Raw genomic sequence first — 14438 nt, 5'->3', positions numbered from 1 at the left:
GCTGTTAGATGTGTCAATAATGTAGCTCGTAGGGTTTGTGTGGCTGGAAAGACTGCAATGGGCTCGGTGAAAATCTCTGTACGTGCAACGGAGAATCGTTTCCCGTGCTGACACGCTAAAATACAGAGTTACGGTGTCTTTCTGTGATTTCTTCCTCGCTTTTGTGCGTTCAAATACGACAAAAGTCGCCACTGACTGTTACTGTCAGTGTTTTTTAGTAAAAACTGTTCATTTTCTGACGGTGAAACTTTACAAAGGATTAACAGCGAGCTAGGTAAGCGACTCTAACGACTTCTCCTTTTGCCATTTAATAGATATATTTTTTTCTTAGACTGGATTGTTTTCATTATTATCCTTCAACAGCCTACTGTAATGCACGTACATCTCTTCTGTCCATAATGTGACTGAAGTACAGTTGCAGCACTGTGACAGGGTAATAAGTTATTCATGCTGTGCGGCCATGATGTTACAGAAGTTATTGAAGTGTTCCTACGTTTTGTTTCTTTTTTTCTGTAGCATACCAGTACTGCTAGCTACATCTGGGATTGATCAAATGACATACTTGTTAGTCCTGATCTAGTGAAATTGTCTTTTCTAAGTCGTTTTTTCTGTCGCCTGGTTTACTGAGAACTGAAAAGGATTTCAAAACAGAAAGCTCAACTGCTTAAACTTGACCTGGATGCATATTTAGTCCGTGAAATTCAGGTAAATCTCACGTGTTTTCCTTCAATCGTCACGCCCATCTCCATCTCCATCCGCGGCACGACATGTATGCCACCTTGCACCGGGGTTCAATCCACTGGTTCATTAAACTGGGTTCAGAGATATCCAGTGCAGATCTTCACATAGTCGTCTTTGTTTTGAGGTGCGAGGCAGGGTGTGTGTTTCTTCTAAATACTATTGTAAGAGTTGTCAGTAAAGCTGTGGAGTCATAGTGGTACAGTCAAGTGTATCAGGCTCCTAGCTTTAGTGATCATTGCTTTTTTTTTTTTTCCCCTTGACATGATAAATAGATGACTTGCGTAACAGTGGATCATTGTAGTCAACTGTGCTTACAGAGATCTTAAGTGAAATTCTGGCAAAGTAACTTCCTTCTGCGTTTATTCAAGGAAGTACTTCCTGGAATATCAGTGACATGATTAAAGGACTCAAATTGTACTTTACTGTTAGTGCCACATGACTACAAAGCTTTGGAATCTGGCAAAACTCTTTTGTCTGTGTATGAATCAGTATTAAATAGTTTATTTCAAAGGGTCCATCAGGCTATCATTTGTAATGTGTGCGATCCAGACAAAATGTATAGGTAATTTGTCATTGTGGAACCTTTCCATGTATGAACTGACTTTAGAGTAACAACATATAGTTGATTCATTTAAATAAAATCAAAGTGATTGCAAAATATATTTATAATACATCAATCTTCATTTTTCAAGCAGCTTCTTCCATGTAATAATTTGCAGATTTTCTTTGGCAGCTTTGACAAAAAATGAAGTATTTGGGTTTTAGTCTGTTGGCTGGACATAAGTAGAAATGTGAAGATGTCCATTGGGGCTCTGGGAAGTTGTGATGAGCCCTAAAATTACTAAAAAAATGAATACATAAACAGATTCAGTTATAAGGGGGGAAAAAAACATTAATTACAAACCTGTTACCTTCCACACAAATCTTTGCCTCTGATCATCAGATCACTATAATCCTGTCGTCTTTTGTCGTCCAGCAGCCACTGAATTAGTGGCAATGCCAAACATGGTTCAATGATTATTAGACAGCATAATGCAACTTCTGTGAATGTCGAAATTGGGCCACTGATAATCCTGCACAAAGATCACAGAGGGACTCTCCCGTAAATCAGAACCGTCCAGCTACCTAAAGTAAGTGGTAGACTTGGTAGTAACTCTGGAATACAATGGAATATGTGGAATTATATGATAATGGTAGTGGATTATAAAGTTGAAGTCAAATTGTGCCAAGACATTTGTAAACAGACTGATGAGTCTTGGGGTCTTCTCTGTAAAATGAAACACCAAGCTGAGGTAGTGTTGGCCCAAATTCACCAGAAACAGAAAGTGGGAAATACTAATTCCGATGATGCAAAAATGAAAGACATCTTCTCACTATTGATGATGACTCAGCAACCGTTTGATGTGATCCTCTTTTCACATGGCCAGAAATTCACACCATGCAGATGCACCTTTTTCATCTGTTCATGAAAGAGGAACGTAGATCACATGAAAACTGTCACGTTTGTGGGCAATGAAGAATAATTGTTTTAGCTGAATTCCCCTGAAATGATTTGGGTGAAACTTGAAACACATATGTATTATTTTTAGGTTGACCTAAATTTAAAATTAAAACATGATATAGATTCTTAAAATGAGATGCGGGTTAGTTAGGTATACCTTACCATGACATACCTTTCCATCCTTAATGTTAAACCGACTAATCAGTACAACATTCAACTGAAAATCTGCTTGTAGATCTATGTATTTTTCAAAAGCTTCTTGATCTGCTGACAAATCTGGAGCTGAGACTCAGCCAAGGATGCAAAGCAAAGCATTTTGATTCTATCAAATGTACCATAAATGGATATTGTATTGTTTTGAACATGTGGTATCGAAGTAATGAAACAGCAAACACAGCCTTAGTGGAAAATAAAACAAATACAATTGTTGCAATGTAATAATGTTCAGTTTTCATTGGCACTCTGTGAGACAACCTTGATTAACTCATTAGTTTTATTGAGGCTGTGTTCATATATTGTGTTGTTTCATTTTGAGAGGGGCTTTTAATACTCTGTACATGGATGGGAGGGGGAAAACATCAGGTGTACGGACTAATTAATTTTTAAACATGAACAGATGCTGTTTGCAAGTTGAAGTACTTGTTTAAGCTTTAAGCTTTAAGCTTGTTTTTTTCACTTATCTTTGGAATCCGTGCTGCCTGGCTGGAAGCACAGTATCCTATCTCCTGAGAGCATAAAGATGAGTGGAGTTTTTTGTTATTACCGTGTCATTGGTTGTCAGGGATCAGAGCTATGCTATAATTCTGTTCTTACATCTAAATTTTGCTTTGTGCACTGCGCAACACAGTATTGTGCAACCTGACTTTCCAACAAGTATTGACTAATTTCCCTTTGACTTTGATTTTGATGATAATGCATCAGTATTATTAAATCATAAAATGTATGTAATATGATAAAAATGCTTCAGTTGGTGGTCATTTGATACAGATGCTGGAGGAGACAACTTTCTTTCTTTACTTTCTGACTGCTCTGGTTATTGTTGGTGTACTGTTGAGAGCCTTTCTGGCAGCAGTGTAGCTTGCTGTTGCAAGTAACCGAGTTTGGATTAATGAGAGTATATTGTTCAAGTTGTATTGTGCTCCTCAGAAGAGTATGTTGGAGAATATGTTTAACTCGTTTTGAGTCCATGCCAGCAACAGCTTTCTATACGCTCAGAAAAGGAAGTGTGGTTATCGTTGTTGTGTGTGGGGCAACACCTTGGCCAAACATCATTAATGCCTATCTGCTTAGGGACTTGACAGCTGTTCATGGTGACCTATATTTCTTGGTAGAGGCGAAGTTTTTCACTGAACAGGAAGTGAATGTGCTGAATAGGAGGCCCCCCGAGGGCCTCTTATAAATTTCAGAGAAAACCAGACATTTGGCTATTTCTTTCTCGTCAGTTATTCTGTTATGTTCCTTTTCCAGACATATTCTCTGAGTATCTTGCTTATTTTATGTCGTAGGTTTGAGGAGGTGTATGTCAGGATGGCCCAATGGAACCAGTTACAGCAGCTGGAGACCAGGTATCTGGAGCAACTCTACCACTTGTACAGTGACAGCTTCCCCATGGAACTACGGCAGTTCCTCGCCCCCTGGATCGAGAGTCAGGACTGGTGAGGAATAATTGTATTATTTGGCTCTGTTATGGAAAATTATCTTGTTATCTTCAGTTTGCTATGTATGCCATGAAGTAGCTTTTATCCTCCACACCCTTCAGACTGGCAGTGGGCCACTCACCATGAATTGCTGATCGCTTGCCACACTGACAGCTATTGTGTTTTGTCAAATCATGGTTAACGCCTTCCTTTATGATGCCATCTTCTTCCGTAATTGCACCATTTCATGCGTGTTACATATCACACTTTACCTTTTGTGTGTTCAGAAAAGGTGCTTTCCTCTAAGGTGTTTCCTTTTTTCAGGGAGAAGTTAAAAAGTAGCAAAAGAGGTTCACATCTCTGTCCAAGTTATCTTTTTTCTTTTTTTTTTTCTTACTTTCCAGAATATCTTTCAGTTTCAGTGAAATGTGTTGGAAGTGAGGCAGTGGTGAAAGTGATTGTTTTTTGTGTTGATAGCCAATCTGACATGAGTAATTTGGCATTCTCAAAGAATTACACCTACAAATAGAAATATTATTTTATCTCTTCCTTTACAAGGGCTTACGCTGCCAATAAGGAGTCACACGCCACACTGGTGTTCCATAACCTCCTGGGGGAAATAGATCAGCAGTATAGCCGCTTCCTGCAGGAGAACAATGTACTGTACCAGCACAACCTGCGCAGGATCAAACAGCATCTGCAGAGCAAGTACTTGGAGAAGCCGATGGATATTGCCCGCATTGTTGCCCGCTGTCTGTGGGAGGAGCAAAGGCTGCTGCAGACCGCCACCTCTGCTGCACAGGTAGAGAAGAGCTGCGGTAACCTAGCTGTAGCATTAATAATACATCAAAGAGCTTCAATTGATGAATTTCAGCTGGTACAGAAGTGAAATAGTATACCCTTTAAACCACATCAGGAAGTCACAACATTAATGGATTGGCACAATGGTTTCACATGTTTGTATATGCTTCATTGTCTTGCAGGATGGCCAGGCAGCCCATCCAACTGGGACAGTTGTGACAGAGAAGCAGCAGATCCTGGAGCACAACCTCCAAGACATCAGGAAGCGTGTGCAGGTAAGTTTCCATCAGAGACTGTTAAGTATTTAGATATGCAGTTTATAAAGAATAGTGAACGTCATCTAACTTTGACAAATGAGTCTTGTCATGATTACATACACACCATCTGTTTTTCTTCAGGATATGGAACAGAAAATGAAAATGCTCGAAAACTTGCAGGATGACTTTGACTTCAATTACAAGACATTGAAAAGCCAAGGAGGTATATTTTAATTAAGATTTTCTTAGTTTTGGCTGTGATATTTAACTCTAAGATGAATACTTATTTGCTATAGATTATATTAATATATTTGGTTCCTTATCTATGACATGTCTCCCCCTCTGTCCAGAGTTGTCCCAGGACCTTAATGGGAATAGTCAAGCGGCTGCTACCAGACAGAAGATGGCCCAGCTGGAGCAGATGCTGAGTGCCCTGGACCAGCTCAGGAGGGTGAGTTACTATGTTTGTGTTGTGAGTTAACTTCAAAGACGGAGAAGAAAGAATTTTCACAGTTTGAATTATCTCAAATGCTTCCAGTGAAGACAAGAAGATAATAACTGATTTACAAGAAGTAAAAGTAGGCTGTTCACCTGCACATTTTAGCATGTCCAAAAAGTTTATGAGTATAATAATATCAAAAGAACTTGCAAACAAGTGGAGCAACACCTCTAATACTACAGTGATGTGTTACATGGACACACCCAGCTCATGGTTGTTAATGGGCACAAACTGCAGCGGATTTAGACTAGATACCCCACTGTTGCCAATGTTGCATTTTACAAAGCATCACGCTCACCCTCTGAAATGCTGATTATGAAACTGCAAAAAATGCTTTGCACATGCAATGTTGAGACGAATAGAATCAAGGCACTGCACTTTAAACAGTCTCTCAGTGGCAGACCACAGATAGGTGATAACTGATTATTTCCATGTTTAATGTTTCCTGTGCTCCTCATTTTGCAGCAAATTGTGACAGAGATGGGAGGTTTACTGACTGCCATGGATTATGTACAGAAGAACTTGACAGATGAAGAACTTGCAGACTGGAAGAGAAGGCAGCAAATTGCCTGCATTGGAGGACCACCTAACATCTGCCTGGACCGCCTCGAAACATGGTAATTAGGATACAAGTTTTAAACACTTTCCTAAATCGATTGTCGGTCACATGATTATTTATGTTTAAAAGCTTCTGAAAATAAAAGAAATGTATGTTTTGTAGTTGATGAAAGCTTTAGATAAACAACATTCATGGGTATTTTCTGTAGAAATCGGGTAAATAAGATATCTCAATCATAAATTCAATTAAATAATAAAACTTACATATTTGAATCAAATGAAAAAACAAAACATCCACCCACTTTGCTGCTCCTAGTACTGTCAAGTAAGTTTGACAAATAGAGACATGTTTCATTACATTCAAACATTTAATTTTAACTTGATATGATTTTTGTAACCAGGATCACATCCTTGGCTGAGTCTCAGCTCCAGATTCGTCAGCAGATCAAGAAGCTGGAGGAGCTTCAGCAGAAGGTGTCCTACAAAGGAGACCCCATCATCCAGCACCGGCCCGCCCTGGAGGAGAAGATCGTGGACTTATTCAGAAACCTGATGAAGAGGTACTGCGTGTGACAAAGCGTTGACAGACATGATCTGCATGTCCAAATTGTATATTCTTATAATAAAGTGAAATCAAATCAAACCTTTAGAAACAATCAATGGGGAACAACGCAAAGCTACAGTTACTGATGACACAGGACTGTCACCATCTCCATTCATCCATCAGATGGAAGACAAAGATGCACTTAAGAGCTGTTAGTCATTAGCCTTTGGGCAAAGAGACCTTTGACCTTAGATTCTCTTCACCATATGTTGCTATGTTTTATGGAATTTCTCCTCTGAAACATGATCCGCTCTTTCTTCTAGTGCTTTTGTGGTGGAAAGGCAGCCTTGTATGCCCATGCATCCAGACAGACCTCTGGTCATCAAAACAGGAGTGCAGTTCACAAATAAAGTCAGGTAAAATGCAACACACATCAAAGACAACATGTGCATTTTTATTTTAACAATTAATGAACTGTCCTGACAATTTATTCTCTCATTCATTTCTAGGTTACTTGTTAAGTTCCCTGAACTCAATTACCAACTGAAAATTAAAGTTTGCATTGACAAGTGAGTTTTAATTTATTTGGAGATTATTTTGGACATTTTTATTAATACTTTATCAGTAAGGCACTGACTTTGACTGAAGACCTTTGGAGAATTTACTGCTTTACTTATTTTAATTGTTTGTTTTTCAGGGAATCTGGAGATGTGGCTGCCATTCGAGGGTAAGACTTTCAGAATTTCAACCCTGATTATTTACTTTGTTACTGTAGAAAAGAACCTCACTTTCTGCTGCTTCTTGATTGCTTTTTATTTTCATTTTTTTCAGGTCACGAAAATTTAACATCCTTGGCACCAACACAAAAGTTATGAACATGGAGGAGTCCAACAATGGCAGCCTGTCAGCAGAGTTTAAACACTTGGTGAGTTATAGAGGCAAAATTCTTACCAGATGACACTGATGGAATTCTCTGATAAAAGTCTACAAAGCAGCTCTGACTTCCTGTTTGTTACAGACCCTGAGAGAACAGAGGTGTGGCAATGGTGGCCGGACCAATAGTGATGTAAGTACTATTACTGACCCTTGGTGGAACTATTTTTAATGCTCAGATTTCTTTCTAAAATGAGATCATTTTCATGCAGAAGAGGTTTAAATAATCTGCTTTCCTCTAGGCCTCCCTGATTGTCACAGAGGAGCTCCATCTTATTACTTTTGAGACAGAAGTCTATCACCAAGGCCTGAAGATTGATCTGGAGGTCAGTCTTGTGTCTCTATGTCATTAACTTACTAAACTGTATAGATACACTGTTCTATGACAGCCCATACAAAGTGAGACGAATGACTCATTAATAAAGTCACACTGTCGCCCACCCCAGCTTCTTGGTAAGCTGTTAAAGATGAAGCTCCTACGTCAACCCAGCTATTGACCTGACCCATGTTACTCCACTGATGGTGTAGAGTAGAGTAAATGCCACTGAATATTTCTACTGAAGTCTGATTTTTACAACTTTCCCCTGTACTCTGTGGGAAGAAAAATGTTTCCTTGAATATGTGGACACCTGTCATTTGGGTGTCAAAAGGAGTATGTTATGACCAAATTAACTTTCATGTCCAGTACATCAAGCATTGCATATTTCCTCTTAACTCCAACGCAGTTGCATCCACAAGTGTGTAACACTGAGTGAAGATACACCAAGCTGTGTCGTCTCATAGCAACATCCACCAACACAATAATGTTTGAGTTCATAGCAAAACAGAGGTCTCCCTCTGGCAGATGGATGCAATTCTAATATGTTTTATTGCTTGACTAATTGAAGTTAAACCTTTTGCCACGACTGATGAATCTTCTGTGGCTCTCACATTTTTACATCTGCATGTTAAAAATCACTTTGCTATGTTGAGAAAGAGAGAAAAACATTCCTGGATCCATCCCTTTATCCCGATTTGCACCAATGGTTAATGGGGTCTGTGCTGGGCCAAGATCAAACCTCCACCAAAGTTTCATGGAAATCCATACAGTAGTTTCTAAACAAACAAACAAACAAATATTCGTGAAATCTTGACCTCTTTGGCAGAGGTATCAACAGAAGTATGTCCCGAGGAAGTGTCATTATGAGAATGAAAAGACAGTGAAAACAAAGCAGAGCTTTTTCTCATTATGAGTAAATGTCTGCAAGGAATAACCAAACTGTTTAAAGAGAAGGTCGTATTAACATACTGAAATGAATGTTTCCCCTTCTGTGCAGACTCATTCCCTGCCTGTGGTAGTCATTTCAAACATCTGCCAGATGCCCAACGCCTGGGCCTCCATTCTGTGGTACAACATGCTCACTAACCACCCAAAGGTAAGACAGCTCCCTCTGGTGGAGAGGGGCTGAACAATGCTTGGAAAGAGCGTTTCCACATTACAGTTGTATTTTTAAAAAACAAAACAAAGATATTTTAAACTATGTTGACCTTGGTGTCTCTGTACAGAATGTGAACTTCTTCACCAAGCCTCCAGTGGGGACCTGGGACCAGGTGGCTGAGGTGTTAAGCTGGCAGTTTTCATCTACCACCAAGAGAGGCCTGACCATTGAACAGCTCACCACACTTGCTGAGAAATTACTAGGTGAGGTGTCACACCCAAAAGTCTGAAATGTTTAACCCTTTGCACTGTGTCATATACATTAATGTATGATGTTTTTATGTAATTGTTCAATCCAGGGCCTTGTGTCAACTACTCTGGCTGTCAGATCACTTGGGCCAAGTTCTGTAAGGTACTTACCATCCACATATGGTCATATAGTTCAGTCTGCCATCTTGCCATTGTGTTGCTTCAATGTGAGTTATTTTTATTCTCCTTCCTCTTCACAGGAAAACATGGCTGGCAAAGGCTTCTCCTTCTGGGTGTGGCTGGACAACATTATTGACCTGGTAAAGAAGTATATCCTGGCACTGTGGAATGAAGGGTAAGAGGTCGTCCTTTGTTTACAGTCCCTGTGAGGTCTTTGGAATTGCCTGTTAGCTGCATTTCATATTATAGAAGGTGTTTTCTGGAAAGCAATGGTCAACAACATAAAAATAGGCTTGCTATTTAGAAATTAAGCATCTATTTATATGACTTCCTGTTGTGTTGCTTTTCTACAGGTATATCATGGGGTTTATCAGTAAGGAGAGGGAGAGGGCCCTTCTTAGTCCAAAACCACCCGGCACTTTCCTGCTGCGCTTCAGTGAGAGCAGCAAGGAAGGGGGAATTACATTTACATGGGTAGAGAAAGATATCAGTGGTGAGTATTTTGGGACTTTCTCTCACACTGTTTCAAGGATTTACTTTATTGTCTGATGTGAAACTGAACTGTCTTGAATGCTCATAGGAAAAACCCAGATCCAGTCAGTGGAGCCATACACCAAGCAGCAGCTCAACAGCATGTCTTTTGCTGACATCATCATGGGCTACAAGATTATGGATGCCACCAACATCCTGGTTTCACCTCTTGTGTACCTTTACCCTGAAATCCCCAAAGAGGAAGCTTTTGGGAAATACTGCCGACCAGAGGCAGCTCCTGAACCAGAGATGGGAGGAGACCCTACAGGTAGTAAGTCACTGCTTTGTTCTTTGTGCTAACTATGCAGTGCAAGAGTTAAAACTACACATATTACTTTGCATGTTATTTCTTTTAATGGTGGTCAGTAACATTTTCTTTTTCCTGACAGCTATTGTGCCATACTTGAAGACAAAGTTCATCTGTGTTACCCCGTAAGTATTTGTCAGTCCTTCCTTATCTTGTAGTCATCAGTATTTATGGGAAGCTCTCATGCCACCCAGTGTCCTCCGCTTATGTTGGCATTTATCACTTTCTGTTTGGGTTTTTTGGAGGGACAAGTTCTCCGAACATCCGTACTCGAGATCAGCACTTCCTTTTTCAATTTTTTTTTTTTTTGTACATGTGTCGTTGCTAAACGTTCAAGGAAAAGAGAACAGAGAACTAGAAGAGAATTTTCTGTCACTGTGAGTCATCAGAGACATTGGAGGAACCATCACCCTGCTCACACCAAATACTGCTAACTCTGATATGTGCAAATTATAGTGTATAGGTTCAGTTTAGACAGGTAACAGTTTACAGCTGGCAAAACCAAGACCATCGTCTGTTTTCAAACGTACCCACTCATGGTGATACTCTCAATATGTATATAACAAGGACACTTGTTGTTCTTCGCCATGTTGTGGCCACCCCGAAATGAAAGATCAGTGTGAGAACCTCACCATGTAGGGTGAAACCAAAACGCTGTTTTCATGTTCACTGCTGAAAGCGTACATTAACTTTGTGCTCATTGAAAATAAGATATTAAGAGTTACGCTTAGGCGCATGATCTGTGACATCACAAATATTTTGGAAGCCATCCCTGATCTAATGATCAGCATATACAAGTAAGCAGTTAAACTTATGAAAATGATAAAAAAAAATTTGCATATTCATAAGTCCCAGAATTTTAATGAGAGAAAAGCGAATAAAAGCCCTTATAGGCTATTTATGTGTGTGTCTTTTTATGTGATCCAAAAAATAAACTAATTAGCGACAAGGAAACAACCTTACCTCAGAAATTGTATGCATTCCCATTAGCAGAGGAAAAATGTAGGAAATTGCGCAACGAGTTTGATAATTGGTACGTGTCATTTTTAAAAGAAAAAAATGGCCTGATTCTCTGTTTCCTGCTTTGTGTATGTTAATGTTCTCTGGTTTGATTGCTCCTCTTCGACAGGAAACTGAATATTATTGGGTTTTGGAAAAAAGCAATACAGTTGAGGATGTTATCTTGGCCTTTAAATAACACTGTGACATTTTTCACCTTTTTCTGACATTTTATAGACGAAGAACTAATCAATTCATTGAGACAATTAGCAGCAAATAAGCCGACAATGAAATGAATCATTATTTCCAGGCTTGATTAGAAAGCTTACAATATTGAAAGTAGCTAAATGAAGCATGGACTCTGAGTTGATCTTGCTTTTGACTGAGATCAGGGGAGTGTATGCGCAGGCGAGTCGACCCTGTGTGCTTTGGTTGATCGTGGGTTGTGATGGCGTTGTGGTGGTTTGATCAGTGAGATCCTGACCTGTCTCCTTAGGTGTCCCTCCGTGTTCATGGACTTGCCGGACAGTGAGCTGCTTGGGAACGGATTCCCAGGGTAGGCGCTTGGGGGGGTGGCATGTAGGGCTTTGTGTGCGTCTTGTCACTTTGTGTGTTTGATAGGTGGGTTTCAGGGGCATTGGTGCAGTCATTCTAACTTTGTCATTCTAACTCACTGACTTTTTTCCCTGGTCCTAATATATTAGCATCTCCCTGCCATCCATCAGTTTTTCGTTTGGTTTAAGGATCCCAGGCATTTGTGTCATAACTCCTCAACTAGAACATTTTTTTTAATTCAAACAATCCTAGCATGAAGTATTTGTGCAGGAATGTTTGAAGAAAACTGGAAAGAAATGTAAGATAATTTTAGTTTTTGTTTTGTTTTTTTGAGAAAAATATTTTCGTGAGAAAACAGACATGGAAAAAAAACATTTCAGTTTGAACAGAGATGGAAACAAAACGACAGAAAATGTAACTTTATTAAGCCTGTGTAATAATGGCCTGTTTGACTATAAACTCTTGTCACGTTTTCATGCTAAACATCTGCCCAGGTTTAGTTATTAATGTGTTTTGGTAATTATATCTAAATATTTATCAGTATTTTTTCACATATCCATCCCATTTCTCATCTGCTCTCTTTCTTGGGGCATGGTTTTGCACACTGACCTGAATGTTGACTCATCTTGCTATGATTAGACTCATTACTCACCCATATGTGTCTTAAACAATGTAGCCGAATCACACCCCATTTATTTATAGCAGCCCTGCGGTTAGTGTGATGAAGTTGTGACGACAGATGTTGTCACTTTAGTTATACTGAAAGTATCGCAGGAATCCACGTGCACATGTGTGAATGACCCTTGGTAGGCATTTCAGTTTGATTACTAACATTTAATCTCTTTATTTGTGTCTATTTTTTTACAGCACAAACTCTGGAAACACCAGTGACCTGTTCCCCATGTCGCCTCGCACCCTTGACTCTCTGATGCACAATGAAGCTGAAGCTAATCCAGGACATTTGGGTGAGTCGGTTACACACACGGTGTACATTTTTACATATCTTTGCAATGACTTCTGAATACGGTAGTCCCTTAACCTTAACCAACACAGTTGCATCCCCCAACCCGAGGCCTCAAGTTTCCAAAAATGTCAGCACTGCAACCTTAAATTGATCCTCACAATGATATAAGTAGAAGAATAACATGCACTGTGGGACTTGATTGAGAAGCAAAACTAAAAGCTGTTTGTTTTTGCGACTTTTCCACAGATTCACTCACTTTGGACATGGATGTAGCATCACCCATGTGAAGAAGTTTTCCTTCCTTCTCTGCTGGGATTTGATATTCTGTTGTGATGGAAGATTCTCCCTCCGCACACACACACTCTGCCTGTACAGTTTGTTCCTTGTTCGTGTGTAAAAAAAAAAAAAAAAGAAAGAAAGAAATGACTCACTTTCACACCAGAGGGAATTGATTTTAAAAGATGTTCTTTTGAAAATGTTTTTGACTATCCACCTTCAGCTGTGGGAAATGGTTGACTGATACTGACCTGTTGTATTTTAAACAGCATTGTGCTCCCATTCAGTACTTTACCATCTTCATAGATATATTAAGTACCTATAAGTGTCTGGAATTGTGTTTTTGGAAAGAATTGTATTTTTGCGTCATTGACTTTTAAAACGGTTATGAATTAATGTGTTTTCTTTCTTTGAATAAGAAAATGTCATGAGAATAATTGTTGTATAAGCTATGCCGCTTTTGAACTGTGCTTTGTTTCGTTTTTATGCATTTAATCGTCTTTTTCAATACGTTATGTTGCATTTTTAGTCCCTGCCAAATGTAACGTCACAGGTTTTCCACCATACCTTGGTTTCATTTAGTGTAATACTTTCTGTCTTATGTTGTTGTTTTAATCTCCAAATGGAATATTTCTTATATTTCATGTAGAAAAAAAACTGCAGAGAACAAAGAAGACAAAGAATTTAAGACGCTTAAAAGATAATTTTCTTGTAAACTTTTCCCCCGCAAAGTGTTGTGAGAACATATGTGACATAACCAGTAGAAATGATGCTCTGGTAACAGTTTCTTTGTCACTGCCACATGAATACTGTAACTTGTGATCACGAGAATTGCACTTGCTTTTGAAATTGGTAGTTGAAATATTCTTTATTGTGCCTGAACTCACCTGATATGATGGAATATGTAATGTAAATCATTTATGAACGACTTGTGTTAGGGAAAAACTTGTAATCAACTTAACCATGGATGTTAAAGAGAGATATTTCACTCTAACAGAGTGTACACGGTGATATCTGTAGCAGTTGACTTTTGATCTTTCGTTCTGTTGAGCAAACCCTGTCAGTTGAGTTTAATCCAAGCCACATTTGTTTGTCCGTCATGCCATAAAATTGTCAAGAGGTTTTCTGTAAGATATGCTGCAGCTATTCATTATTGGACAGAAGGCAATAAAAACAAGTTAGCACTAAAAGTTGTCACATTATCTTTTGGTGTAAAAAACTGACATTGTTTAACGGCATCTCAGAATCAGAACTGTTATCGCTCTTGATTATCCACATTATATAGAACAATGTTTTACCATGTCACCTCTTAGATATAAAATTATCGGTGGACTCATAAATCCAGAAAATACAGTCTGACTTTGAACAGGTAACTTGTGAAACATTCAGATAACAGCAGCAGTCATGGCTGAGTGTTATGTTTCCTGCTTCACAGTAGTGTGAAGGACACATTAAAGATATTGAAATAATTTCAAGAAAATCTTTTGAC

At 39.0% G+C, this 14438-nt stretch overlaps 1 protein-coding gene across 4 annotated transcripts; it reads left to right on the top strand.

Moving 5' to 3' along the window:
- Nucleotides 1–39: 39 nt before the first annotated feature.
- Nucleotides 40–14139, top strand: stat3 (signal transducer and activator of transcription 3 (acute-phase response factor)). 4 transcript variants are annotated; one of them, XM_037087821.1, is made up of 24 exons: nucleotides 40–274; nucleotides 3748–3897; nucleotides 4438–4681; nucleotides 4863–4955; nucleotides 5079–5160; nucleotides 5288–5388; nucleotides 5902–6053; nucleotides 6396–6554; nucleotides 6862–6954; nucleotides 7048–7107; nucleotides 7236–7265; nucleotides 7370–7463; nucleotides 7557–7604; nucleotides 7714–7797; nucleotides 8788–8886; nucleotides 9017–9152; nucleotides 9248–9300; nucleotides 9398–9492; nucleotides 9671–9810; nucleotides 9898–10116; nucleotides 10238–10280; nucleotides 11651–11710; nucleotides 12577–12674; nucleotides 12920–14139. In XM_037087821.1, exons 2-24 carry the CDS (start codon nucleotides 3770–3772, stop codon nucleotides 12958–12960), a joined length of 2352 nt encoding a protein of 783 aa, XP_036943716.1. In that variant the 5' UTR covers nucleotides 40–274; nucleotides 3748–3769; the 3' UTR covers nucleotides 12961–14139. The 4 variants fall into 4 exon arrangements, with proteins under 4 accessions (XP_036943716.1, XP_036943715.1, XP_036943718.1 ...); XM_037087820.1 differs by having other exon boundaries at nucleotides 9898–10119; XM_037087823.1 differs by lacking the exon at nucleotides 11651–11710.
- Nucleotides 14140–14438: the final 299 nt, after the last annotated feature.

Source organism: Acanthopagrus latus, chromosome 23 (assembly GCF_904848185.1).
Source record: "Acanthopagrus latus isolate v.2019 chromosome 23, fAcaLat1.1, whole genome shotgun sequence".
NCBI classification, from domain to species: Eukaryota; Metazoa; Chordata; class Actinopteri; order Spariformes; family Sparidae; genus Acanthopagrus; species Acanthopagrus latus.
Note: the sequence above shows the minus strand (reverse complement) of the source record. Positions and strands in the feature narration are given on the sequence as shown.

Coding starts and splice junctions, on each gene's coding strand:
- stat3 (XM_037087820.1), top strand. CDS start 3,770: ATGGCCCAATGGAACCAGTTACAGCAGCTGGAGACCAGGTATCTGGAG. Junction 5,161..5,287: donor GACATTGAAAAGCCAAGGAG/GTATATTTTAAT, acceptor CCCTCTGTCCAG/AGTTGTCCCAGGACCTTAAT. Junction 10,281..11,650: donor AAGTTCATCTGTGTTACCCC/GTAAGTATTTGT, acceptor CTGTCTCCTTAG/GTGTCCCTCCGTGTTCATGG.